Source organism: Ascidiella aspersa, chromosome 8 (genome assembly GCF_963924565.1).
Source record: "Ascidiella aspersa chromosome 8, kaAscAspe10.2, whole genome shotgun sequence".
Taxonomy (NCBI): Eukaryota; Metazoa; Chordata; class Ascidiacea; order Phlebobranchia; family Ascidiidae; genus Ascidiella; species Ascidiella aspersa.
The window spans coordinates 25,696,249-25,722,294 of NC_139454.1; the positions used below are offsets into that span (position 1 = coordinate 25,696,249).

General features: G+C 35.2%; 2 protein-coding genes and 1 non-coding gene across 3 annotated transcripts in view; all 3 read right to left on the bottom strand.

The window, feature by feature from the left end:
- The window catches only part of LOC146137049 (uncharacterized), a 36,785-nt gene extending 14,679 nt beyond the window's left edge, over nucleotides 1-22,106 (bottom strand). Inside the window, exons 1-23 of the mRNA XM_083395089.1 lie at nucleotides 22,026-22,106; nucleotides 21,400-21,519; nucleotides 19,576-19,877; nucleotides 18,845-19,110; nucleotides 18,027-18,116; nucleotides 16,434-16,606; nucleotides 15,914-15,988; nucleotides 14,426-15,024; nucleotides 13,881-14,108; nucleotides 13,196-13,390; nucleotides 12,451-12,689; nucleotides 11,405-11,495; nucleotides 10,532-10,673; nucleotides 9,756-9,838; nucleotides 8,365-8,721; nucleotides 7,915-8,002; nucleotides 3,775-6,963; nucleotides 3,277-3,328; nucleotides 2,792-2,931; nucleotides 2,022-2,113; nucleotides 1,427-1,563; nucleotides 820-994; nucleotides 357-461 (exon numbers count right to left, since the gene is read on the bottom strand). Coding sequence (XP_083251215.1) covers nucleotides 357-461; nucleotides 820-994; nucleotides 1,427-1,563; nucleotides 2,022-2,113; nucleotides 2,792-2,931; nucleotides 3,277-3,328; nucleotides 3,775-6,963; nucleotides 7,915-8,002; nucleotides 8,365-8,721; nucleotides 9,756-9,838; nucleotides 10,532-10,673; nucleotides 11,405-11,495; nucleotides 12,451-12,689; nucleotides 13,196-13,390; nucleotides 13,881-14,108; nucleotides 14,426-15,024; nucleotides 15,914-15,988; nucleotides 16,434-16,606; nucleotides 18,027-18,116; nucleotides 18,845-19,110; nucleotides 19,576-19,877; nucleotides 21,400-21,519; nucleotides 22,026-22,035 — 6,948 coding nt within the window. The 5' untranslated portion in view covers nucleotides 22,036-22,106. The remainder of the gene's footprint in view (nucleotides 1-356; nucleotides 462-819; nucleotides 995-1,426; nucleotides 1,564-2,021; nucleotides 2,114-2,791; nucleotides 2,932-3,276; nucleotides 3,329-3,774; nucleotides 6,964-7,914; nucleotides 8,003-8,364; nucleotides 8,722-9,755; nucleotides 9,839-10,531; nucleotides 10,674-11,404; nucleotides 11,496-12,450; nucleotides 12,690-13,195; nucleotides 13,391-13,880; nucleotides 14,109-14,425; nucleotides 15,025-15,913; nucleotides 15,989-16,433; nucleotides 16,607-18,026; nucleotides 18,117-18,844; nucleotides 19,111-19,575; nucleotides 19,878-21,399; nucleotides 21,520-22,025) is intronic.
- On the bottom strand, nucleotides 17,672-17,745 carry Trnat-ggu (transfer RNA threonine (anticodon GGU)). The gene has a single exon. It is a non-coding gene; the product is annotated as a tRNA-Thr (tRNA).
- On the bottom strand, nucleotides 22,103-23,047 carry LOC146137051 (myotrophin-like). Its single transcript, XM_083395090.1, has one exon. It carries the CDS (start codon nucleotides 22,981-22,983, stop codon nucleotides 22,642-22,644), a length of 342 nt encoding a protein of 113 aa, XP_083251216.1. The 5' UTR covers nucleotides 22,984-23,047; the 3' UTR covers nucleotides 22,103-22,641.
- Between the last annotated feature and the right edge of the window lie 2,999 nt (nucleotides 23,048-26,046).

Below are 26,046 nucleotides of genomic sequence, written 5' to 3' on the forward strand. Positions count from 1 at the left end.
AACAGTATAAATGCCGCGGTCAGCACAAATAAAACATACAACTTTGGGTATTGTTACGAAGTACACGCACTCAAGTAAGTCTGAAAACACAACAGGTACATTGTTGTTTTTTGGTTTCAACCATATAAGGTTAAAGTTTAGTGTAAATAATATCTTTACACACTTGGTCGCTTCGTTGGTTTCTGTTGATTTTATTATTTTAAAGCTTATAACTTCTAAAAAATGTTACTTTTTATGAAGGTTCAAACACTGCTTACAACCTCGTTACGTCTTGTAAAATAAATAAATAAAAGCATGATTAAAGAAAGAAAACAAAGTGCGCCATTTTCATTAATGTTTGTACATATTGTTCTTACCTTGTGTGGTATGTTCTTGTTAATGTGGCTGACCAGCAAGATGCTTTTCTCATCAGCAGTCATCGCTGTGGCGCCGCATAATCTCTGCACTGCTGTTTCAGTGGCCTAAAAACATCACTTCTGTAAGTTCTAAAATGCCACTATTCAAAAACGTTATTTATATACCATATGCAATAAGTCGGCTGATTCCTTTGTTATTGGTCTTGAAAATAGAAAAACAAACAATTCACGGAACAAAATTAGGGTATACATATCGCTAATGGTAGGGAAAAATGTTTTAAAGAAAAATGACGTTGAAAATGAACAAAGAGATATTCAAAACGTTTGAAATTTTACCAAACTTTGTGAGATTTGATATTCATTCTACGTCTAACTAAAACCTCAAGCCATGTGTTAAAAAAATGGCTGATCAGTGCATTATGCTTACGGGCACATGTGACAAACAACAAACAAGTTTTCTCACCTGAAGGCGAACCTCCATCGTGTCTTTGTCGCTCACAACCTTCCCGTCATTAGATGCGACAAGCTTGGGGCAGTAGGACAGCAGGTCCAAGTACAACTCTTCTGGTTTCAGTAGGATCTCGTTCAAATGCTGCCCGTTGCAGGTCGACGCCATGCATTTGCCGTTTAAACCGAATCTGTCGGGTAAGGAACATAATAATAATATTATTATCAATAGAAAAAGCCCCTTTGGTAATTCTAAGCCTGGTGGCAACAGTTTATATAGGTAACATAATAGTTGGCCTTGAAAATGGTCTCGAAGCGAAAATATAACTTTTAAAAACTACATTTCATCGGTACTTTTCTTTTTTAAAGTTGGAAAATTATTATTTTTTTATTTAGGCAAGTGGTAAAAAAATTATTAAAAAATATGTTTGTAAAAGCTGCCATTCTGTTTTAAAAGAAACGAATGTTGTTTAACATTAACCAACACGAATGTCATGTTTCGTCTCTTTTAAAAACAGATCGACAGTTTTTACCAAAAAAAAACAATTTTCAAGTTAAATTTCCGGATACAAACGCATAACGCTGCTAGGCAATAAATCAAATGCCAATTTGTTTATTCTCACTTGCAGAGGATTCTCTCAGGGTCGATTTTGTTGCTGAAGGTGGGAGAAGTGATGGAGAGGTTTTCTTGCGTCCGAAAGAAAGAATGGAGTCGATAGGAGCGGAAGTGACGTAAGTGGGACACGTAAGGCCGCAAATCCTGGGGAAACAATATCGCGCTTGGAATCGTTATAAGAGGAATAATTTGACAGATTCGGTGAGTATGCCATGGCTTTCGGTGTACTAATAAGCCGTAATCGTTGGTCAAAAAGCAGATTGTTCCCCCCGAAATAACCCACAAGTTTGCCATATATATGCCGGAAAGGGCTAAATTTTACTAGGCCACAAAATTATTGATACCTAATATGTTCGTCACTTGAATAAAAACGTTTATAAAAAATTGACCTTGTTACTCACAAAAAACAAGGTTATTTCTTCTGTCAAAAAGAAACGGAGAACAGTTGTTATACTGTATTATTTGAGGGAAAAAACAGCTCTGAACTTAAGATTTGTATTAACAAGGTAAATGTGGTTGAATAAATTTGAACATTCTGTTTAAAACTAAGAAATGACCTTAGAACTATACTGTATTAGGTAGGTTCGCAGTAATGCAAATACCTGCTGTTTCGCTTTTATCGTTTTTTGCCCACTCTGAACAGTTGCCAGTTGAGCGATTTCGGCGTGCGTAAATTTCCACTTTTTAAAGCATTCTGCAAAAAAATAAGACGATTAGTTCCGAAGAAATTACTATATCGCCCAAGTGCGAAAATATATATTTCTAATTAAGACTTAATGGAAACTTTTAAAAGAAAACTTTCAAAATGATGTTGTTACATATGAGTTATCGTTTAAAACAGTGTTTCTCAACTTTTTTCACAGCACACAAAATACTAAGTGTAACAGCAAACCTCTGGCGACTCAATACTATCCACTTAACTTTTTTTAAGTGAAAGAAAAACAGAATAAAATAATAATAAAAAAGTTCGAAGGAAAGGATCGGACTCAGAACTCGGCAGAATCGATTTGTTTTGCTGAAGTCGGACTCGGATTCGAGTAAGACCGCATAAAACTACCTGAGTACCGAGTCCGACATGCCCAGTAACAAATTTCGAAACTGACAAGGCCGACTGTAAATTCTTAAGCTGGAAGAGCCTATGATGTAATATTTTCCAGCCATGTAATGTAGGTGGATCAGTTAGATGGCACCCCTATGAGAAGGTTGCTGAATACCAACGTTGTTTAGTTGCGCAAATTGGTGGAATATTGGCTGTGGAGTCGGAGCCGGACACGACAGAATGGCATTTTTGGCCGGAGTCGGACTTGGGTTATTTTTAACCGACCCTAGTTTAAACTGTCAGTTAGCAGTAAAAGTTTTCAGTGATTCTAACCTGGTACTGCAAACATCTTGGTGATTGGAGATCCACAATCGTCTTGTTTAATGTAAGGACTGACGCTCTTTGGCGAGAACGAGCTTTCCAGGAGTTGCTTTGCCCTTGCAGCGATTCTCACCTCAACCAAACGATCATCACTGGAACAGTTAGAAGATAATAAAATTGTAAAACCGCAATTAAAAAAAAATTATGAAAAACAATTGCAGTTTACAAAACAGTTTATTTTATTTTAACCAAGTGCATATAATAAAGGTGTTTACTAAAAACAATTCAAGACAACAACGTATTCCTACCGACCTATAGATTCACCAGAGAATAAAATTGTAAAACCGCAATAAATTTATTATTTTAAAGTTGATAAAAAAATTTAATTTTTTTTCAATTTTAATTAATCACTTTTAAAGAATCCTAAAAAAACATAGTAAGAAACAACTTTTAAACATTTTCAAAAAATTATCAGTCTTAGTATAAACTTGACTTACCTTGAAACAACTTCTGCTTTCTTAGCTTTAGCTTTATTTATCAGTTGAGCATCTATGAAAGTAAAAGTAATTAAACATCGTCGATTAATAATATGATTTCGATCTGACTTTAAAGGCCTTTCAAATTGTATCAACGTGGCTTGTGGAAATATAGAGAACTGGATGGCAGCAATTAAAAGTAAAAATGACAGTAGAACCAAAAGCAACATACGTGACAGCATGGTAATGATTTCCAGACCACAATTAAATGTTTGTATTGTTTTTTTGTTTTTTCTAGAGACTGATGATTCCTTATTTCGTGGCGAAATATATTTCCCTTTGAAATGTCTAGAACTTTTAAATGAGTACCTTTGACTAAGACAGGAAAATCAAATTAATATCGACACTTACTATATACTCACCACTTGTAGATGTTGTCATTAATGACTAGAAATTATAAATGAGTGACTTTGGCCGAGACAGGAAAGTCTAAATAATATTGACACACGCACTACTTACCATTTGTAGATAGAGTTTTTGAGTTCACAGTGCTGCTAGTGGAAGGTTGCGGGTCTTCTCGTTTCTTGGCAACAACTTTTTGCTCATCTCCAACCCTGCGGGGATTCCCCGATTTAAGCAGTGACGTGTCAGGTGCTGATTCGTTGATGAACTCGTTGGGAACCACTAGCGGCGCCACCTTCTTGGTGGAAAGTTGCTTCATGTTGGCCAAAGCTTCGTCAAGTTTAAGATTAAGGTTGGCCTTGGTCTGAGCTCTACTTGAAGAAGTTAGTGAAGTTGTCTTGGCTCTACTCATGTTGGAAGTTGAACGAATTGGCGATGAATTTTCCCGTCGGTTTGCAGATCGAGTTTCTTTTAAAATGCCGAGTTTTTTGATGCGATTTTCCCTGGTTAAGGCCTGGGCTCTTTGCAGCAGCTTGGCCTTTTCTTCAAGCCTTTCTTTCAGGAGTCGGTTTGCGGTTTGTGATTTTGCTTTTTTGTCGGTGCTTTTTAATGCTTGCTTTTTGGCATGTGTTGCGACGGTTTTGGTGGCTTGTTTGGCCTTTGGGTTGTCGCGTTTAAATTGTGCGTTAAGAGATGCGTCTATTGTCGCGTTTAGTTTGTCAATAGCGGACGCACTCTCACCAGAAGATGTTTGAGAAACTTTTGGGGACGATATTTCCACCGAGGTTTTACCAGAAGAAAGGACAGCTTTAACTGAATAAATGTCTCGTTTTGAAGACTTGACGTCACTTTTCACAACTGAAGGTTGTAATTCTGGATCCAATGGCTTGTCAATAGGTTTTACTGGGTTCGTTGAACTTTTCTTCAGTTTAATTTGAACCACATTTTCTTCAAGGCTTACTGATCTATCTTGAAGGTTTTTAGTTGTTGTAGAATGTTTAGGAAGCGGGTTTATAGTTAGATTTTCTTGTGCAGATTGTGAAGTTTGTGCCCCGGTATGTTGCGCTGACTCTAAAATAACCATCTTTTCTGTGATCTGATTTGGGGACTTCTCTGAATTTATTGTTTTTGTAGTTGAAGCAATTTGAATATCGCTGGAAAGTTTGTCATTTTTGGCACTTGAGACATTATCTTTGTGTGGAATTTTCACAAGCGTAATATCTTCAGTGGAATCCAGTTTTCTCTTTAAACTAGGCCTTTGTGCTTCTGATAAATCCAATGGCATTTTCTCAGTTTTCTTTGGAGCTGGGGCAGTTTCATGTAATTTTTCAGCGTCGCTTTTTTCAGCAGACATCTGCAGCCCAAACTTTCTGGCCCTGTTCAACTGATTCACGAATCGCTGCCGCAATCTTGTGCGCTGAGTTCGTTTTTCCTGCACTTTCTTCAGCTTTTTCGCCGCCGTTTCAGCAGCAAACGTTTCCTTCTCAATATTGGTCTCAAGTTCGAGGAGTTTCCTCTTAAGCTTGGCAGCTTTTGTCATCATATCAGCGATGTCTTTCTCCCTGGTTTCACTTTCTGTGCGAAGCCTTGAAACCTCAAGTTTATCAGAGACAAGCAGCTTACTGACTAGCGCCAACTTTTCTTCGAGCTTCTCACAAGAATCAGGGACAGATTTTAAAGCTTTTCCGGGCCTTGTTGTATTTAAAGTGAGAGAAACGTCTTCCTGGTGGACGGACGTGTCCGCGTTGCTAGGGACATCTGCCGCCTTAGCGACCGAGTAAGAAATTTCAGCGTTGCTAGGGGCATCTGTTGCCTTGGCAACCAAGGGAGGGACCACATTTCGTTTGGTCGACTCGGATAAGACTGTCAATGCTGCATTGGGCGAGGTTTTAGCGTTGCTAGGGTCAGCTGTTGTCTTGGCAACGGACGGTTTTGCATAAGGAGGTTTATTTTGTTCTTTTGACTCGGATAAGATTCCATCAGTGGTGGGTTTTGAAGGTTTTGAAGGTGGAATTTTACCCGGTAATTTTGAAGTTATTGGTGATTTGCTTTGAGGTGACAATGTTACAGTAGTTTTCGGCGAATTTGACTCGAAATTTGTTGAAGTTACAGCAAATTGAAGCGGCTTGTCTGCATTTTTTGAGGTCTGAGCATCGTTTAAAGAAGCAGCAATTAGCGGAGCTGAAAGTTTTTCTTCTGAAGATTGATTTTCAGGCGAGGCTTCGGTTATCGAATAATCGTCAACACGAGGCTTTATTGTTGAAGACTTGGCTCTAATCGACTTCAACATGAAAGTAACAGAAAGCGCAGATGAAGGGTCTTTCATCGGAGATACTTCGTATTCCGAAAACGGGGTCAAATCGAGGTCAACTGGCGGTTGATTGACAGCTGGCTTCTCGGCAGAGCGTTTTCCCAGCCGCTGGAAAACAGAAAGACGCTGTGAGGTAGGCGTGGTAGGGGGCGTGGCACGAGAGGTTGTAGGTGCGGTTTCTGTTGGCATTTGCGACGGAATTTGATCGGTTTCTTCAAGTTGATGGATTTGGCTTAAAACTTGCGGCAGATCCTTCCAAACGCCGTCTATAAGCGATTGTATGAAGATACACACTTTGGATTGCTGTAGAAGTGTGTTCCTGTCCGCTTGTAGAGCGCGCTTCATGCTCTGTAGCCTTGCGTTACGCTTACCGCCCCTTCTTTCACGCATTCTGCTGATAGCCAACTGTGATTGTTCGCATTTCTTCTTGCTCACTTCCCTCTTATCGCTCCAGGATGCGAGAAACTTTCTTCTTTCGTCGTTGTTTGATCTCAGGAGCTTGGAGAGCAGATCTTCAGCTATGTTGTGCCTTCGTCCGTCCTTGAGAAATAGCAAAGGCGACGGCAGCAAAGTGCGATCACTAGATGCTTGCTTTATATGATCCTGCTTATCAAAGTAAGGGTCTTTGCGTGAAACAGCTCGAGGAACAAAATGGTTTTGCTTCAAGTCGCCAACATCGCTGTCCGTTTTAGTTGAGAGAAAATCTTCCTGCGATGATTTATTTTTGGCTGAAGTTTGACCTTCGATTTTTGTATGGGGCAGAAAAGTTGAAATGTTGTGCAAAAGTGGGGCCTTGGGGTTACTAGGGGTCACGAGAACAGGAATCGGCATGTTGTGTTCTTGGGGTGAAATCTCCGTGTTTTGCTGGTTATCTTTGAATATGGGTGAAGCCGTTAGTTTTGAGATGGATTTACTGTTTTGGGCTTGTGTTGTTGATGACGTCATGTCGTTTGTCAAAGTGACGTCATCTGTTTTATTGGCTGGAACCGCAGAAGCTTAAGGGAAACATTGAACACGTAATTAGTTGATAGTTATTTGAAGAATTAATTTTGAGTTGACATAGTAATAAAATTAAAGCCAATACAGAAGTAGGTTGCATTTTGAACGTTTCGCATAACTCTTTATTTATTTCACAACAGTGCCTTCCCATCATGTTGAAAATTGAACAAACATTTAACAAAATGCTTGCTACTTCTGTATGGGCTTTACAATTCTCAGTACGTCTAACTACAACCTTTAAGCATTATGCTCCAAATTTGAGTTGAGTTTCAATTATAAATTGTACGAAGGGATCCTTATTTATTTCAATATTACAAAAATAAAAAATAAAAAGTAAAAATTACTTAGAAAATAGCAACGTAAAATGGAATAGATAAAAAACACTTATATAGTGAAGTTTAATGAGATGCTGCGCTTGCTATGAACTTGATAATTTTTTTAAACACACAACTTTTTTAGGAGATCCAATTAATTAATATGCATTACTTAAAAAATAAAAAACGTGTAATAGTTGAATTTAAATAAATATCTGCCAGGCATTGTATCAATTGGAAAATGGTTCTTCAGGCAATATTTTTTTTACTGACATTTCAAAAATATTCTATACAGGAATTTTATTGTTTTTTTATTATTAAGAATTCCTGTATTGGCTAACGCCGGTAAAAAAATATTGCCGGATAACCTTTTGCCAATTGAGTGGAATTAAAAGTCTCAAATGGAAAAAAAAAATATTTCAAGACAGAAAGTATCAAACTGGAAATTATATAAGTAATAAGAATACCAAAGCCCATGCAGAAGTAGGTATTATTTTTAACGTTTCGAATAACATGTGTTGAAAATGAATAAAGAGTTATTCGAAAGGTTCAAAATGCTGCCTACTTTTGTATGGGTTTTGATCTTATTACGTCTTACAACCTCAAACCATTATGCACCAAACTATATTTCACCTGCTTTTCTTGATTTGGCGCGTTTAGTGAGGATTTCCAAAAGAAGTTTTTCTCTCATTTCGTCGGCGTCTTCAGTTGACCTTCGCTTCTGAAAACAACACAAATATACTCGAATAAAACATGCATATATTTTCGTACTGGATTTAGACGTCATCGGATGGGCACCGACAACTAATAACTGTCATGTCAGGTGGCATTTTGCTAAAAATTATACCCGATGGCCGATGCCAAGTTTCAGTATCTGTACTCGTCAGATACTTGGGTATCAGAGCCGATCCGAGAAAAAATTATTATGTGCATTTCAGCAATGAAATTACTAAATAATAAAAGTCAAATATATATTACTCCACATATAAAGTCATATTTTCAGAGGGCATTTAATGGCGTCATATTTCACACTTCATCTAAACTTTTTTTCATAAAACACGATTGGAGTAACTACCAACTCACATTGGACGCAACGCTTTTGGGTTTCACAGATTCCGCATTGAGTTTTGCAACCGGCTTCTCATTCTCTTTCCCAGCGCAAGAAGAACCGCTACTCTCACTAAAGTCTTCACATATGGAGTGAACTCCGACCAGAATGGCGTCCATTGAATACGCAAGCTTGGGAGGCTCAAAAGCGTGCTGATATTCACACACAGAGTCCCCAGATGTGGCGGGCGAAGGGACGTTTTCTTCTGATGATTGAGACGGACGGTCTTGGTGCTTAGAACCGACTTGTTTCAGTAAAGGGTTTAATACGTTTTCGTTCGAATCGGGTATTCTTTTGCGCAGAGGGTTGTCAAGCAACTCCCAAATGCTTTCCTGGCAATTAAAAGAAATTTCAAGTAAAAATGAGACGGTAAATTATTTTTACATTGTAAAAAAAAAAAAAAAAATTGGTCGGTAAAAAATTTTAAGTAAAATATTTTCCCTACGTAAAAACAGGCACGACTAGCTGTTTTGTGATATATAAAACAATATTTTCTAAACATTTAAGTTATACAGCTAATCGAACGTCAAATAATTTATAGTCAATATCAAATTTTAAAAACATGATGTATATAAAATAGACAAGAAAATGCTTTTCATAGATTATTTGAAACTAAAACAAAACTATCTTAGTTTCTACAGTTCTTGAACTGTAAATTAAAAATACGTTATTTTTTATTTCATTACTGTATCTATAAAACAAAAAACAACTATAACCACCTTTTCTATGATATTTTAACATTTTATGACATGGATTTGAAACTCCAGCAAAGGTAGCTACAAGTGTCACGCATCACATTCAAACACTCAATTTTAGTTTGCTTCTACAATCCAACATATTAAAATGTTAAAAAATGTGTTTTTTATCTTTTATTTCTAAATCTAAAATAAAGGCTGTAAGCAATTATTTTATGAAATTTTAACACAACCTAGACTACCATCGAAGCACAATCGTACATAGGAATATCTTGCAGGCTTGCCACATATATTTATAAAAAAAGTTATTGACTCGGCGTTTTTTGAAAATAAATCGAAAACAAACAGTAAATGGAATAGTCAACAAAACACAATAACAAATAGGTGAAAAAATGGTTTTATAGCAGCACTTACTGAAATCTAAACACAAAAGTTAAATTAAAATAAATGCAAGGACTTTTTCCAAAGACTCTTCAATATTAAAATAATATAAAGACATTTCACGAGTTTAAAGACTTAGTGGCAACCGCCGTATATTAATAGTTCATTAACAAAGTGAATATTTTAACTGGCTTGCAATGCAAACAGCAATTTAAATACTCTTAAATATAGAAAGAACTTGTGACAGCATTGTACTGCATTTACAAAACCCCAGAAAACAATTTTTTTACCTGTGAAGGAGTATGATCAAGAAGTGATGTATTTGGGGTTTCCCCTCCATCTTCAGTGCCAGGGGGATATAAAGTGTCCTCTTCTGAAAAAAAATTGGTGAAAATCAGATCTTTTTTTAAACGATTTGGAAACCTTAGAAACAACACGTTACAATCCCGATATCAATACAGACAAAGCCTCAATACCACTATTTCTTTTTAATATCTTAGTCACGTGGATGGCCTTTATCTGCTATCCTCTAGTCATTATTTCAAAATTAATTTGACTACTCTTAATTGATAGCTGAAAAAACATATATACAATGTATATTGTGCAATAAAGCCTTTCTGGAGTTGTACATGTCAACCATAACACCAAACATTTTATAGTACACATGATCCTTCGGAGAGCTTTACCTTAATCGTCAGTCAATACAACTCCAGAAGGGCTTGATCACATGTTATAAAGATTCATATATACAATGTGTATTATGTGATCAATACTTTCTGGAGTCGTACTGGTCAACCATAACAGCACACATATTATGTAGTACACAAGATGCCTTCGGAAAGGCGGGTTAGACCGGAGGTCGTGAGTTCGAATCTCACCGCAGGTCAGTGGTTTTTCTGGCTTGGCCTTATAATCTTGCACTCTAATCTATTAGGATTACTGATTTTAGGAAGCTTTTCAAAGGCATTTTGTGTAGTAATAATTGAGTCGCAGTGTGAATCAGACACATAATGATAAATACCAGTGTTTATTTTTTATTTTTGATAGATTCATTTTAATATCTCACTTTTTTCAGTGACGGCAACTTTCTTATCATTAACGTCACATTCCTCCAAGTCTTCAACTTCCATTTCAACAATTTCGTAATTGTCGCAACTTTGGTCTAGTTTTGATTCATTAGATATTCCCTCAGCTTCCAAATTTTCACTCTAAAATATAACATTATGTTGTTAGATGCAGAATTTACTCTCAAGAAATTTAGATAAGAAACAAAAATGACATGAATGAAATAAAGTTGATTCCAATTGCTTGTTGGTATTTTAATGTGAATAAAAGATAGGATGGTTCCATAATTTTGTGGGAAATTTAACCACTATATATGGTCAGTGGTTCCAAACCGGGGCCTGCGGCACTCTTGGTCCAATTTCTAAGGCTTAAGGTTGCCGAGATATACTTAGAAATCTTTAAAAATCCGATTCTTGCTCAATTACTAAGCCTCTTACAACTCTTTGTGTAAGATTAGAGTAAAATAATTGAAACTATATTTTCCTACATTTTGTAGTAAATGCGTGTTGTTTCAGATTCGTTTATTGTGGCACTACAGTAAATTAAAAAAAGCTTTTTCTAGTATGGAAAAACTAAAAAAAGTAACTAAAATTCTAGTATGGATGCCGAAATCTATTTATTTGAGGTGGCATACACACCAATTATACAGTGTTTCTTAACCCATGGGTCGTGACCCAACATTTGGTAACCCTTCAATTTGGTTGGGTCGCCTACTGTAGTAGTTTTACATGGTTAGATTTAGATTTTTGGAGAGTAGTTCTGATCAAGATTTCTTCAAAATATAACAAAACAGTATGGCTGCCGCAATTAGTAGCCGTAAAAGGTTGCTAGCTACTGTTCCAGGTGTAAAGTTGCACAAATAAATTAAGTTTACCGCTTGTTTTTCTGTTCCTTTGGTCTTTTTGCTGGATTTCTGCATAAGTCTAATGAACTGTTTAGATCCCTCATCTGGGTCATTCATTTTTCTAAAAAAGAATTGTCGTAAAAATACATTTACAACTTAACAAGAACACAAAGTATTTGCAGAAAACAACTAAAACAAAAATTTAAATTGCTAAGCCTAACCATAAAATGATTACAGGTATAATTTTTTTTTTTTAACTTTTTTTAAATCGGACCCCTAAAATATTTTTTCGGTTCTTGTGGACCAGATCGAACAAATTACTGACATAAAACTTTTGGTCAAATAAATGTGAAAGTGAACTGGAGTCTAAAAACATTCAAATTATATCTATTTTTTTAATTGTAAACAAACATTTTAATTAGGCCATCAAGAAGCCCCTAAAACTAGTCCATGTACCCCCAATGGGTCCACAGACCCCGGTTTTGACCCCTGGTATCAGCTGTTAAAAACTGTTTAAAATAACGACTTAAATAACAGGTTTGTAACAACTAAAAGATAACAAATTTTGTATACATGTTTGTAAAATGAAACATTGGTTGAATCAACATATTGTTATCCAAAAAATGGAAATGTTGAATTTCACACAGGCTAGCGAAAAGTAAAATATATTGTACATAGCAGGGGGGGGGGGAAAGGGTTTTAAAGGCACCTCAAATTAAATTAATAAAAAAATAGAATAAGATTGATATAGTTTAACCAAACTTTTTTCAGTTCGCGACAACAGTTTTAATGCAAGTTTTATTGTGATCAAGTCAAGGTTTGATTATATACAAGCTCACATGCAACGTAGCATTAAGAGTGTTCGTTTTCAGGCTGTTCCGAGCCTTGGACTTACTTGTTAGATTGTTGCATAAATGTAAAGTAATGATAATGCAATAATTTCCCAATCTAATAGAAAACTGCAATATTTAGAAATGCTTCAAGAGTCCCGACCCACCTGAAATAGCTTCGAAACCCACCAATGACCCAGCACTGGTTTAAACAACTTTATTGAATAAAAAAGGTTTAAACTTCACCTAATTTCCCTTAGCATCTCCTTATTTGCCAGAGATTTCCGCTTCTGTAGAATCCCACCCAAAGTGAGAATCTTCGGGTCGCTGAGGTCTGGCTTGGGGAGGGGAGAAAGAACAAGTTTTTTCTTGACAACCGAAACTGTGGATTGGACGCGAACAGGACTCGGAGGCGACCGTTCTTTGCTTGATCTTTTCTTAGCTCTTTTTTCGGAAGATTTTGATCGAACTTTCTCCTGTTTTTTCTTTACAAAAATAGAGTTTTTTTTGAAAAACTGCAAAAAAACATGATATAATTTGAACACAAAAAACTACTATTTATATCAGGGGGCAACATACGGATAAGGCCCGCAAACGCAAATCATGTGGCCCCCAACCTATTTTACAAACTGGGCACGACGCCATTCCTCATATTATTTTACTTTTTCAACCTCGTAAAAGCAATTTTTTGCGCTTTGTCTTGTTTCTGTATGGAATTAACATGTTATTTAAACACCTTTTCAATTGCAAAATATCATACCCTAGAATTACCCCTGATCACAGTTGTTTGGTTGTTATAATAAGATGCGTAAAGTCAACACATTAAAAAATTATTCGCTTTTGATGGTAACTGCTAGAAATATAAGCCTTATTAGGCCAAAGTAATTATGAAAAGCAGAGTAAACAAGTAATACACTTTTTGAGTAAAATAACAAAACTTGTTTTTCAACAGTGTTAAAACTATATGTAAGTGTAATTAACAACATCAAACCTTTTGTTTTGCCTTTTTCTTTTTGATTTTCTCTTTTAGCTTCTCCTTCTTCTCGCGGTACTCTTTTTTCTTCTCTTCTTTTTCCTTGGCGGATGCCTCTTTGTCTTCGTTGACGATGTCGACGTTTCGGTGGTAAGCAGACGAAAGAGCGAGCAAACGTAAATTCAATAGTTCTTCGTCGTCCTCACCACTAACCTGAAATTAATTTGAAAAAACTTATAAAAAAAGAATTCAATTCGAAAATAAAACTTAGAAAAAAAAGAAAGAAATCAATTTAAAAATAAAAAAAAAAACCTACAAAAAAATCTATTTGACAAAAAATTTTCAATTAAAAAGAAACATAAAATATAGGAATCAATCTGATTTTTTTTTCAATTTGAAAAAAAACTATATAACTAGGTGGGCACATTAATATTGGCAACAATTATTTGACTTTTTTTATTATATAGCAGAAGCAAAGTAATCACATCTTTTTAAAAAAATACTGCAGTAAATTAAATCTCAGCATAATGAGCAGTATCTTTTTTTTTTTTTAAATATCCCAGTTTTGGGAACCGCAGAAAGTTGCAACAGAAGTTGAAAAATAAGGTAGTTTTTTTGCTTGGAATACAAACATAGTTTCAGACTAGAAAAAAAACATTGATGAGGCATTAATATAATTTAAGGAGCTAGGCCTTAAAATTACGTTAAATTCTTCTTCTTCGACCAGAAATTCCTCCTCAATTATTTCACAATCAAATTCCTCGTCAATTTCCTGAGCCTCATCAATTGATGCTTCTTGTTCCAAAGTAGTGTCTTCCTTTGAAGAAAAACTCTCATCCACTAGATCTGGAGGTTGTTGCTCTTCACTTGGAGGACTTGATTCTATCGTCTCCTCTAAAATTTCCTCAGTAGAAAGTGCTGTCACTTTTTCCTGTATTATAAAACCAATAAAAAATGAGGCAATTTACTTAAACAAGATCGCTCAATTTACCGGCCCTATCATGAGTTGAGGACTTTTTCAACAGCTAACATATATTTTTGAGGAATTTTTTAAAGGCTAAAAATTGTGTTGGCGTAGTGTTAAATTAAGGAGTATTGGCAAAGCACATTATCCAAGGGAAACAGTTATACATATTAAAAACTTGCCTAAAAAGATTAAAGGGGTAATTTTTAATAAAAACTTATGAAAAGTATAGGGTTAAATTGAAATATTTGGCGCTTGTTTAGCTATGTATAATACATACATACCTTTTCTGCTGAAACTTGGTCAGTTGCGGCTGATAGTTCAGTTTCTTCAATCTCAGTTATGACAGCATCGATTACTTGTCTCAGTGACCCCGGAACCTTATTCAGTTTACTTTTTTTAGAGTGTGTGTCACTAGAGTCTCTTTTTGTTTCAGTTTCAAACACTTTGGAATTTTTAAGTATTGATTTTAATCTTGGTTTCTCTGGATGGCTTTGTTCTTCCGTTTCTGTATCACTGAGAGTATCCTGTTCATTATTAACTGTTTTTTCAGAATTGCTCTTTTTTTCGTTTGGTTTGTGCTCCGCATGTCTATCTGGGGAATATGATCGCCTGGCAGTTTTTTCATTCGACTTTCGCAAGTTCTTTTCCGAGCGACTTTCTGGCAACTTTTGAGACTTCCGACTACTGTCTTTGATTTTTTGCTGGAGTTTTTCAGTCGATGAATGTTTAGTGCTTGGCTTTTGTAGTCTCGAAGATTTCTCTAAATTTTGTTCCGTTTTGTCTTTTTCTGGAGACAGTATTCGTCGTTTTGAGTTTGCCGTCACCGTCGCAAGGTGTTTTTTGATCTCGGTTATAGGGATCCCAAGCAACTTCATTTTGGCTGCAAAATTTAGTCAAGGTAATGCACATAAACTATACAACTCTTATTTTGCACATTAGCTTTGCATGATGTCCTACCAGGGGTGTCCAACTCAAACATGCCGGTGTGCCAATTTTTATCCTATAACTTTTTCCTGTGCCAAAGTTTAGCCACTATTTGTTTTTTATTATTAAAAGCGCTTTTATACAAAAATTAAAACAGTTTAATGTTATAATATTAGAAGTTAATGTTTAGTGTCGTAATTGCTGGGATTAATGACAATTAGCTGTAGAACAAATTTAGCTTTTTTGACAATTGACTGTATTTTGGGGGCTTGTGTGCCATTTTTTATTAGTTCGCGTGCCTCATGTTGGACACCCCTGGCCTACACAGTAAACCAAATTACATTCTAAATAAGTCATGAAAATAAAACCAAATTACTAATTCCAAACTTCAAAAATAAGGAAATTTCCGTTATATCGGTAGAATATTGGCCGACCTATATATTGGTCTATATCTAATGTATATTTTTTACAGTTAAATTTGTTTTTCTAGAAATGCATTTTAAACTAAATTAAATATTTATAATATGTGTCAATCAATGAGAAACAAACACACATGTGTTCAACAACTGTGATCTAGCCTGTTTGAGGCTGCTTTTTGGCCAACCATTACAGCTTATGTATCATAATACATTGGAAGCCATAGCAGACTTACCGAATCTGTCAACAAATGAAGCACTCAAGTCAGTCTGGTAAAAATACAAAAACCTGAGTGTAAAAAAACAACCATACAGCCTGCAGTGAGGTTCAAACTGACAAACTCAGGAGTCGAGAAACAACATATGCCGATTCGGTTAGTCTGCGTTGGCTTTTGGTGTACTAGTAAGTATAAATTGTGTGATACGTACATTCATTAGGTGATGTCTTGGTGACTACTCTTGGGGAATTTCTTCTTCCCTGTCTTGATGTATGACTTGGTGTTGCTACAAAAAATAAAAATTAAGCTTGTAGTAGTGAAGAATTAACAATCACCGCAATTGTTCAAAAAACGTTTGTGAGGTGGCCCCGGTGTTTCTCTTAAATTGCTTACAATCTTTTATTACATAGGCTTATAGTGACATTTGACATATCTTGAAAAATAGGCTCAATTTTTTTAAAAAACATGCTATTCAAATAAATGTTACCTAAAAATTAAAAAGAACAACAATGTTATACAAAAAACTCTGCATTCTGCACATAAAATAAATCCAAAAACTTTTTAAGAAATATAAGGTTTTCCAAAGACTTCTAATACCCAAATCATTTCAAAGACATTCAAAGACGTGGTAAAGGTCGAAGCAATAAAATGTTAATATTTTTGAACCGCACTTACTAAAGACATAACCAGCCGCAAATACAACAAAATATTAATTATCAAACTTAATTCACCTTCGCTAGAAAGCACCTTTGCTTCACTTTCCTTCCGTAAGTTTGCCTTCTTGATTGCAATAGCTATTTTGTCCCTGGTGCCAGAATGTTGCGGCAAAGTTACGACCGGATCTTGTTTAACCACGTCTCGCACTTCTTGTGACTTTTTAAATGGTGGAGATGGGTGTTGAGATCTGAAAAACACAAAAAATAAAATTTTAAGTCCTACAAGTAAGCTCAGAGTAGGTCATAGAACACATCTTGTAAAATTTTTTTTATTTTTTCTACTTTGACCTGATGAATCATGGTTGTGCAAAAGTTTGTCAAAGTTTTAATACAAGTTGCCAGTAAGAGTACAAATTTCCAAATTTAGAATTCAAGAAATACGCCTTTCAAACAATATTGTACAAATTTTGGCAAACTTCATAAAAACACAAACCTTACTCCAGTTCATATCTAAAAATTGTGACTTAGCGCGTAAAATAATAAAATAAACATGCCGAACAATTATTTTAGTCAATTTTTTTTACCTATGGTAATACTTGTTCGTTGGAGACTCCTACACAGAATTTACAATTTTTAAAATCTTTAAGCTGTATCATCATAGAATTAATGGAATTATTCTATTCAGAGTGCAACTGTTAAGAGCCAAAAGGGCTTAGTGAGTATAGATTGAGTGTGTACTATATGCACTTGAAACCATACAGATTACAAGGCATGTTAAGTTAAAGTACATTGCTACCCATAAGTTTATACTTTCGGAACAATAAATATCCACAGTGCATATTGGAAAACAAATCTACTGCATCCAAAATAAGTTACACGGAAATACAAATTGCAAATTATTGATCGTATTCAGTGTTTTGAATATGTTCTAAAATGGTGTTTAAATTTTATTCAACGACCTTCCAAAAATAACATAAGTAACTCAGCAATTATGGCTATTTTACATACTTCAGATGAAATACTTTCTGTATCTTAAAATTACTTTACAGTAACCAAAGACAAACCTCAAAAAACCTGTCCAACCACCACAGTATCTAAGGCAGAGTTATAAGAAAAAGAAGATTTACAATGAAGTGATTATCAACTGAAACATTCATACACACAATGTGTATTCTGTGATCAGGCCTTTCTCAAATTATACTGGCCAATGATAGCAGCACAGATAATATAGCACACAAGATGCCTTTAGAAAGGCTTACTGAAGTCAGTCAGCCTTATTAGGATTATAGTGAGGTCAGGCTAAAAAAACAACTAGCCTGTGGTGGGGTTCGAACTCACGATCTCAACCATACCGGGACCGTCGCTCTACCAACTGAGCTACACAGGCTCAGAGGGGAGCAAGTCGAGAAACAACCATAGCACAGTTGCCTGCTGCATCCTGTTCGTAAAACTAGTCTGCGGTGAGGTTAGAACTCACAACCTCGGTCAAACCGGAGGCGTTGCTCTACCAACTGAGCTACACACGAGGGGAGCAAGTAGATGTGCCTGGAGGTCGTGGCTCAAACCTCACCACAGGTTGCCATTTGTAACCTGGCCTTGATTGCGCTACAATCCTTAATTAGGCTGACTGATTTCGGAAATCATCTTCTACAAAGTGATCATATTTACCTTCTGTGTTTCTGCAGCATGGCATCGAACGATATGTCGGCAGATCGATTCACTCTAGACCTGATTGCCCTTCTTCCAATTCGCTTTAACCTGAAAAAAATGTTTAAAAGGAAAACATGGAAGTGTATGTTTGAACCAATACTAATAGGTTTGAAAATTAATTATTTAACATATTTTATCAAGAAAATTAAAAATCTTAACAAAACTTTGCATTTTCATCTATGTTTTCCAACTTTTTTTAGTCATTAACCCCCAAAAGCATTACTAGGCTATATTTTACACTTTAGTCCTAGACAATCTTGAAAAAAAATATGCCTACATTTATAAATGCAATGTATCAAATGAAAGAGCTGTAGCTGGTAAATGGAAAAAATCTGTTTATTTTTGGGCACATGAACCTGCTGCAAATTTTTAATGACCCCTGAAGATATGAAGGTTCAATCCAAGCCATTGCATTTACTAAACTTTAGTGAAATCACTGCTTGCATCAGGGCTGCAGAGGCGGTTAAAAATAACCAGAGTCCGACTACAACTAAATTTGTGATTTCATCTAGTCCAGAGTCCGGCTTCGATTTTACATCCTAAACTTATTTAAGTCTAAAATAAGGTGGATATACAGCAATCCACTGATAGCAATGTCTTATGATTTATTTAACCACACAATACATGGTCATAAAATAATCCATAAGCCATTCCACCTTTGCAATGTACATTTAGACTTACTATGGAGTATGAAGGCCGACCCCAACAAAACCAACCAAACCTGTCCTGATTCCGACTCCACAGCGCTGGCTTGTAGATAAATAAAACATAAATACCTTGGCGTGATGTTCCTTGGTGGTTCTCTATGCTCAGGGCTACGTGATCTTTGTGGTCGCCGGTAACGGTCGTCTTGATCATAAAGATGGGGGGCTGTGTCTCTGTGGTCTGGCACATAGGGGTGACTTGGTGGTAAACGTGAGCGGTCGTCGGGCCTTATGTAGCTTGGGTAAGAACTGGGGGGTGGTGGGGCCACGTAGGGGGGTGATCTGGACCCGTATGTGTATCGTGGCCTGGCGGTCAAAGTCATTTCATATCTCTCAACCTGAATGGAAACGTTAACACACAAAAGAGTTTACTAATGTATTTTACAGAAGTATAAACAAAAACTTATTACCAAAGTGTGCACCAGATTAAGTATATACTGTTGGACATCATTGGTTTTAGTTTTTTTATCTCCAACTGTACATGTTAAGCCATTTTTTCAATAAAAAATTAGAACTGTTTTAAATCAAATATTTGAACAAACCTAGTTCACTTCAAAATAAATTTCGCTATTTATTTATATAAGAATGTTTAGCACAAAGAATTCGTAAATTGCATTCTAAGGTTTTCCTTTAAATGATTCCTAAATAACTAAAAGCTTTTCTTTGACTTCAAGATTAGGGGGGGCAAATTGAAACAACGTTTCAACTTTTTTTAAAACTAGAAATTAGATTAAAACAAAAAAAGCCCAGTAATTCACAGAACTAGTGGCAGTGGATTTACAAGTCACTTATGAGCAACTCACCTGTCTATGAAAGTGTTGCGCTACTTGCGGTGGTGGCCGGTACATTTGGTCACACGGGGGGGACACAGAGCGCGACGAGGAGTAAACTCGTCTTACGTCAGGCTCGACAGCTTCACGATTCAGCGCTCTGTGTGAAAAATAACGTTCCGGGGAACCGATCCGAGCCTCACCCCGTGATCTGTAAGGGTCTTGACCCCAACGTTCAGGTAATAAACGATGGTCGCCGTAGAGGTATGGGTCCCTTGGAACGTACAACTGCATTTCCGGGTATGAGCTTTGACTTGAGTGCGCTGCCGGTGCTTCTGCAATAGTAAAAGTTTCACTTTAGTGAAAGTTAGTTTGCAGCTGTATTTGTTTAATTCGAAAATATGGAAATCAGGCGGCAGTTTTAAACTACAAATCATGTTAAAATCTTGACAAGCTTTCAGACAAACATACTTTTCATCAGGTCAAAGTAGAAATGAAAGTAATTAAAATACACAAAGTAAAACAAGAGAAAGTGCAAGGCGTTGGGAAGAATCAAGTCAAATATATCCACACTTTGTAAATGTTTATTCAATTTGTTTGCTCCATGTATATGGGTCAATGTTTAATTAAATTGTGTTGCCAACTGCATTAATTTTACATAGTTAGATTTATTAAGATTGATTCTAAGCACGTTTCACCAAAATTTGTAAAAATGGAACAGAAAACGATGGCTGAAATTAATTTAGAAACTCATTTATGCTAATTTACTGAGTTTTGTTTGGTTTCAAAAGTTTAGTGAAGATAATAGTTTGCCAAAGCTTTATCGTTCTACTTTTGATATGTATTTGGACTGTAAAAAAGGGGCTGAGAAACACTGATTCTTGGGGCCAGTTGCCAGTGTTAGTTTTTTAAAGGGTTTGTAAAGATCAAAAAAATTATCCTGCAATCTTATAAACATTCGGCCTACTTGTGTAATGATATGCTTAAGATGAAACAGTTGCGGTCTGTTAACAATCTAAAGCCTTTTTAGTATTCACAAAGAAAAACTGGCACAAAAAACATCTGAGAAAAGAATAGCTGGCGACCCTGCCCACTGTTTTTCAGTTTCCTGAACGGACATATGACAATATGCATAGGCAAATCCACTATTCACAATTTTCTGTTTTCTATTGTGAATCACACACTGAACACAACCAAAATGTGGGAAGGGAAAAATAAGAGTTCCTTTAACACTAAAGCAGTTCATAATAACTTGACATTTTTTAGTGTTTTCAAAATAAAAACTTTTACATAATTTTCGATGCTTAAATAGTTGATTTCAAGACAGAACAAAAAACAAACCAGCAAGAGTCCTGTTATTGTCTCTATGTGAATAATTCCTTAACAGTGAGTTTAGGACTTGGCTAGGGGTTTTAAAGTTAACAATAAATATTACAGCAGTCCATTTTATAATGTCTATTACGGTGGTCACAATTAACAAAAAATGGACACATGCCTATTCACCGATGTCACGTAGTTCACAAGTTTAAAAAGCAAAAAATGTTTATTATAGAGTGGTAAAATTGGCAATCACTTCAGGTTTACAAGTTTTTAGTTGTAAACACAAACAAAAGTTAAGATTTACTAGAGCAATAAAAGGAACTCTGTATTAACTGCTGCAGCCAAGAATAATGTTATTTAAAATAGCTCCTGACTTTGGTAAATTTTATTTCTGTCTTTGAACATTTTGACAACTTAGATTGGGTCTAAACAACATTATTAACAGAGTAACTGTTTATGATTATTATTATTAAATAGACCGCAGAATATCAAAAAGGAACACATTTGCAAAAGCTCATTTGCAAATAAAACAATCACCTGATTGAAAACTTGGTGTATTTTGTCGAATGGCAGCCACACTGTTGGATATGTCTTCATTTAAATTACCACTTTTTAATAAATGTAGACCGACGGCCTTAGAAAGGGCATCAATGTCATCTAAATAAAAGACACAACTTAAATATTTTAAGAGCTTTCGAAAATATTATGAAAGAGTTAGAAAAACTTTGTTTACCATTCAATATATGTTTTGGATCCCAAAACATTTTTACAGGTAATTTTTACAAAGAAACTTAACGCATATATATGAGATATTTTTAACACAAAACTATAGAAAAAACTTGTTTGGTTGAAACACTTGAAACTCAAATAAATTCCACTAACTTGTTTTTCTGGGGCGTTTAATATTTATAAGACTAACAACATAGAAAAATACTGACTTAAAAGTAAATAAAAGCTTCCTGTATAATAATTTGAAATATTATCCATGATTTTCATCCTGTGTTTTTTCATATTTTCTGTCCAAATTTTGACTTAATTGGTTAATTTGAAAAATTGAAACATTGTTTTCTATGTGTGTTGCAAAAAAATATGCAAACAATAAAAGAAAAAACAACATTAAAAATTAAAGGGAAAAAAATTGTTAATGTTTGTTATAAACCTACCTTCTTCCATTATTGAAGTGAAATGAGCAAATTTCTCACCTACTATTCATATTTAACATCAAATTGTACTTTTATCTTTCTGCAGATGAACACAGCATTAATTTCTTTACATTGGTTAGACAATATAACACCATTTTAACAAATTTCAAATATTCAGGCAAACACGTGGATTTGATTAACATCATACAAACTGAAAAAAAACATAAGGCCACAGTAATATTTTTTATACGTGCAAGAACGACAAATAACTAATTTACTTTTTTTCGAAACATCAAATTTGAACAGGTCATTTAATGTATTTTGTTTGTGTAGGGCAATTAAAATGATATAACTGAGTATATAAATACATTAAAAAATATATTTTAAAAAGCATTTATTATGAAAAATAAGATTACAAACTAAATAGGCATCAGTGTGGCGAAAAAAAACTTGATTACTTGTGACTACACCGATAATATAAAACTTTCAAATTTTTTTCCAACATAAAACAACATTTTTAGCACATGCTTGAATGCTTCATGCCATTTTAAAACATCATTAACTTTATAACGGAATCAATTTAAAAAAGAAATGATTGCAATTATGCGAAAGCGAAAAAATAATATCCAGTACTGAATTACATAAGAAGTTTTTTGATAGCTTCATTCTCGGTTGCTGTTAAGTAGGATGTTCCATCAGGGCATGTTCCATTTTTCTTTGCTCCGTTAGCGATCAGAAGTTTGACGGCTTCAACATGATTTTCCCAAATAGCTGCCAACAGGGGTGTTATATCATTGCTGTCTTTAGCGTTCACATCAGCACCTTCGGTGATCAAAAACTGGATAACATCGTTATGGCCGAAGTCGGCAGCCGTGACAAGTAAAGGCCGACCTTTGAACTTAGCGTTTGCATCTTGAATATGACTTTTAAGGCTTTCAAGCTCGCCATTTTTTACAGCCCAAAGACACTCTTCAGACATCTTTTAAAAGTTCTGCTAAATTATCTAACTTAAAAAGTGTAAAATGGCAAGTGTTGTAGAAAGTGTCTCTATAACAATAGAAATAAAATTTGAAAGGGAGTTTAGCGACAAATAAAATATGACATACATACTACAATCCACTGTGGAAAGTATGGCAAGTGCACCCGCGAGAATTTTTCAACCTTATAAAAGTGCACCCTGAAAAAATCAGAACTGAACTCCAAATATGTAAAACACTAAGTGAAGCATACGTTTACAGTGCAATGTATGCAATACAGAGTGCATCGTAAAACCATAAAGTGTACCCGAGGTGCACTTTTTTTACCTTTGTTGCACCCGGTAACCCGGATTTTTTTAGCAGTGCACCTGTGAGATCTTGTCGAGATCTGCCATAATTTCCAGCAGTGATTACAATGTTTTTCATTGCACTACCAAGTAAAAATTTCTGGTGTATTAATCCTCTCCGGGAATGTTTCGAAAGGAAATCCCCGGGCAATCCCGAATCCCGAGAATTTTTTTTTTTTTCCAGGTATTCGGCAAACATGGAAAATTTGAAAAAAAATTGTCATTTTTGAAGAAAAAAAATATTCCCAAATCCTATTAAAGTCGTTGCCTGAGTTGCTTTATTTGCGCTTACCAGCGGAAAAAAACTTATTAAATTTATTTTAGCAATAAAAATGCACCCTGCCTGCCGCTGCGTGTGTTTTCTAAATAAAAATGAATAAGGGTGCATCGTTTAATACGAGAAGGTCTTGTAAGATTGCAGAAGCAAGATTGCAGAACATAAATGTGCATGCATGTGCCTAATTAAATGTTTGGAGCTAATATAAAGTAATTTTAAACATCATTCAGAACTTTTGCAGAGGATTTTAGTTAAAAAAACTGGGCGCTGGTCTAGAATCCATCAGAATGAACACTATTTGGTTTAAGCTTTGAGGGTGCGGGTTAGCGTTTGGGTTTGTGTAGGTTAAGCAATAATATAAAATAATTATACTTTACTCCCCCCAACTCAAACTCCCAAATATTGTGTGTTGCTTTAATTGTTTTAACGCTGTGGTAGGATTCCAGACCAGCGCCAATACCTGTTCTTAGAACTTTAAACAGTGAATTCACTCAGTAAACTAAGTTGAAATTACTCGTTGTGCCTTGCGTATATTGGCCATTAAATCATTAAAAAATAAAATAGAATCCAATGCGAAACGCCGAGACCGCTGCATTGGGTGTTGGTCACGCGTCAGTAAACACCGATCACGTGCGCATTCTAGGCCGCCCAGTGGGGTAATACAAAGAGATTTTTAAAGTCTCTTTGGGTAATATTCGCGAATATTACAAAACTTATACGTTTTTAACATGTTTAAATCTTAACTTAAAGTTATTGGAATTTTGCCCCGCGACCACATAAAACACGGAGCACATCTTAAGTGTTGGTTAAACGCGTTTGTAGGGTTGTAATGTCAGCTAGTCAATGGTTTCGCACGTATGTGATGACGTTTGTGTTATTTGCAATGTAATGCGTTGTGGCAGATTTATTTGTTATACGCATTCTGCTTCGAAGCAATGCTAATTTACCCCAGTGTCACATCTTAATTGGCATTTTGTATTGGCTTCATAAGCGATCGGGATTGTACCTAGAGTCAGTTCTATTTGGTACTTACAACTTCACAAGAGTGACTTACGGGCTCACTAGAGTATCTTAACTTGGCCTACACAAGCCCGGCCACAATATCACAAAAAGTTATCCTTTTTGAACTTCTTTCAGTTACCCTTTAATGAGCACAAAAGTGACCTTTCCAAAAAACGTCCATATCTTTTAATAAATGAAATATTTAAGTAAAAATATTTTTTTTCTCCAAACGACTTGATTTACCTCATTTAATAACAAATTGGATAAACTTAAACCATGGGTTTCATGATCTGGTGAATTATATTGGAATGTTTTTATACAGATGTTTTTCGGCCGTAATATATAGGGTTACTATATAAGAAATAATGTTTCACTTTATTTTGTTATTGATCACGTCCAACAAATCAGGTCTGAATAATTTAGCATTGCTTCTAACTTTCAGAAAAGCTAGAAGTTTATGGTCAGTTTTTTTGTCGGAAATTGTTGACTTAAAATATAATTGTATATTTCAACAGGTGGACATGGCAGACTTGGACAACTAGATTTATTTTAGCTTTTTAAAATTAGATTAGAATTAAAATTAGAGCATTTTAGTTTTTCTAAATTAGATTAGAATTAGAATTAGATTGTTTTAGGTTTTTTTAAATTAGATTAGAATTAGAATTGCCAAAATCTTCAAAAAGCAAATTTCAACTAGAATTTGAACTAGAATCACATACAACCAATTTAATTTAATCCCAAAGTATTCTTATAAGAACGTGAATGGTAAATATGTGTGTGCTAATTTTTAAGCCTTTTTATGCTTTTTAGACTGTAAAAATTACATACAAGTCGTTCCAACCAAAAAGTTTTAATTGAAATTCTGTGTTTTAACCAGGGAGTCGAACCGTTTGACTTTTCCGGTTCAGGTTCGGTTCGGGTTCAAGGATTTTTTCGGAATTTGGTTCAGTTCCGGTTTCGGTTCAAAGGAATTGAAAAGTTCCGGTTCAGCTCCTGTTCAACCATCGCTATTTCAAAACCGGTTTATAAAGTTCCGGTTCAGATACAATATAATTTGCGATAAATCTCAAAATGTGGGTCGTTAAATGAATTGTAAGTCATTTAATCTAAGTTACGTGACTTATTAAAAAAACAGCAACTCAATATTGAAATATCTAAAAAATAAACAATCAACAATTTTTTCATTCAATATTCGTATTTTTTTCATAAAATTTCGAACGTGGCGTAACTTGACTCTCTAAAATAGAAGTTGTGACGTCATGCTGGAGCGAACCGCTTTTGTTTACACGTTCGGGTTCGGTTAAGGTTCAGGTACTTTCAAATTATTCGGTTCAGTTCCGGTTCGGCTCCTTAAAATCTTATAAAAACCGGTTCAGGTTCGGTTACGGTTCGGAAAAAATTGACCCAAAACCGGTTCATAAAGTTTCGGTTCGGTTCCG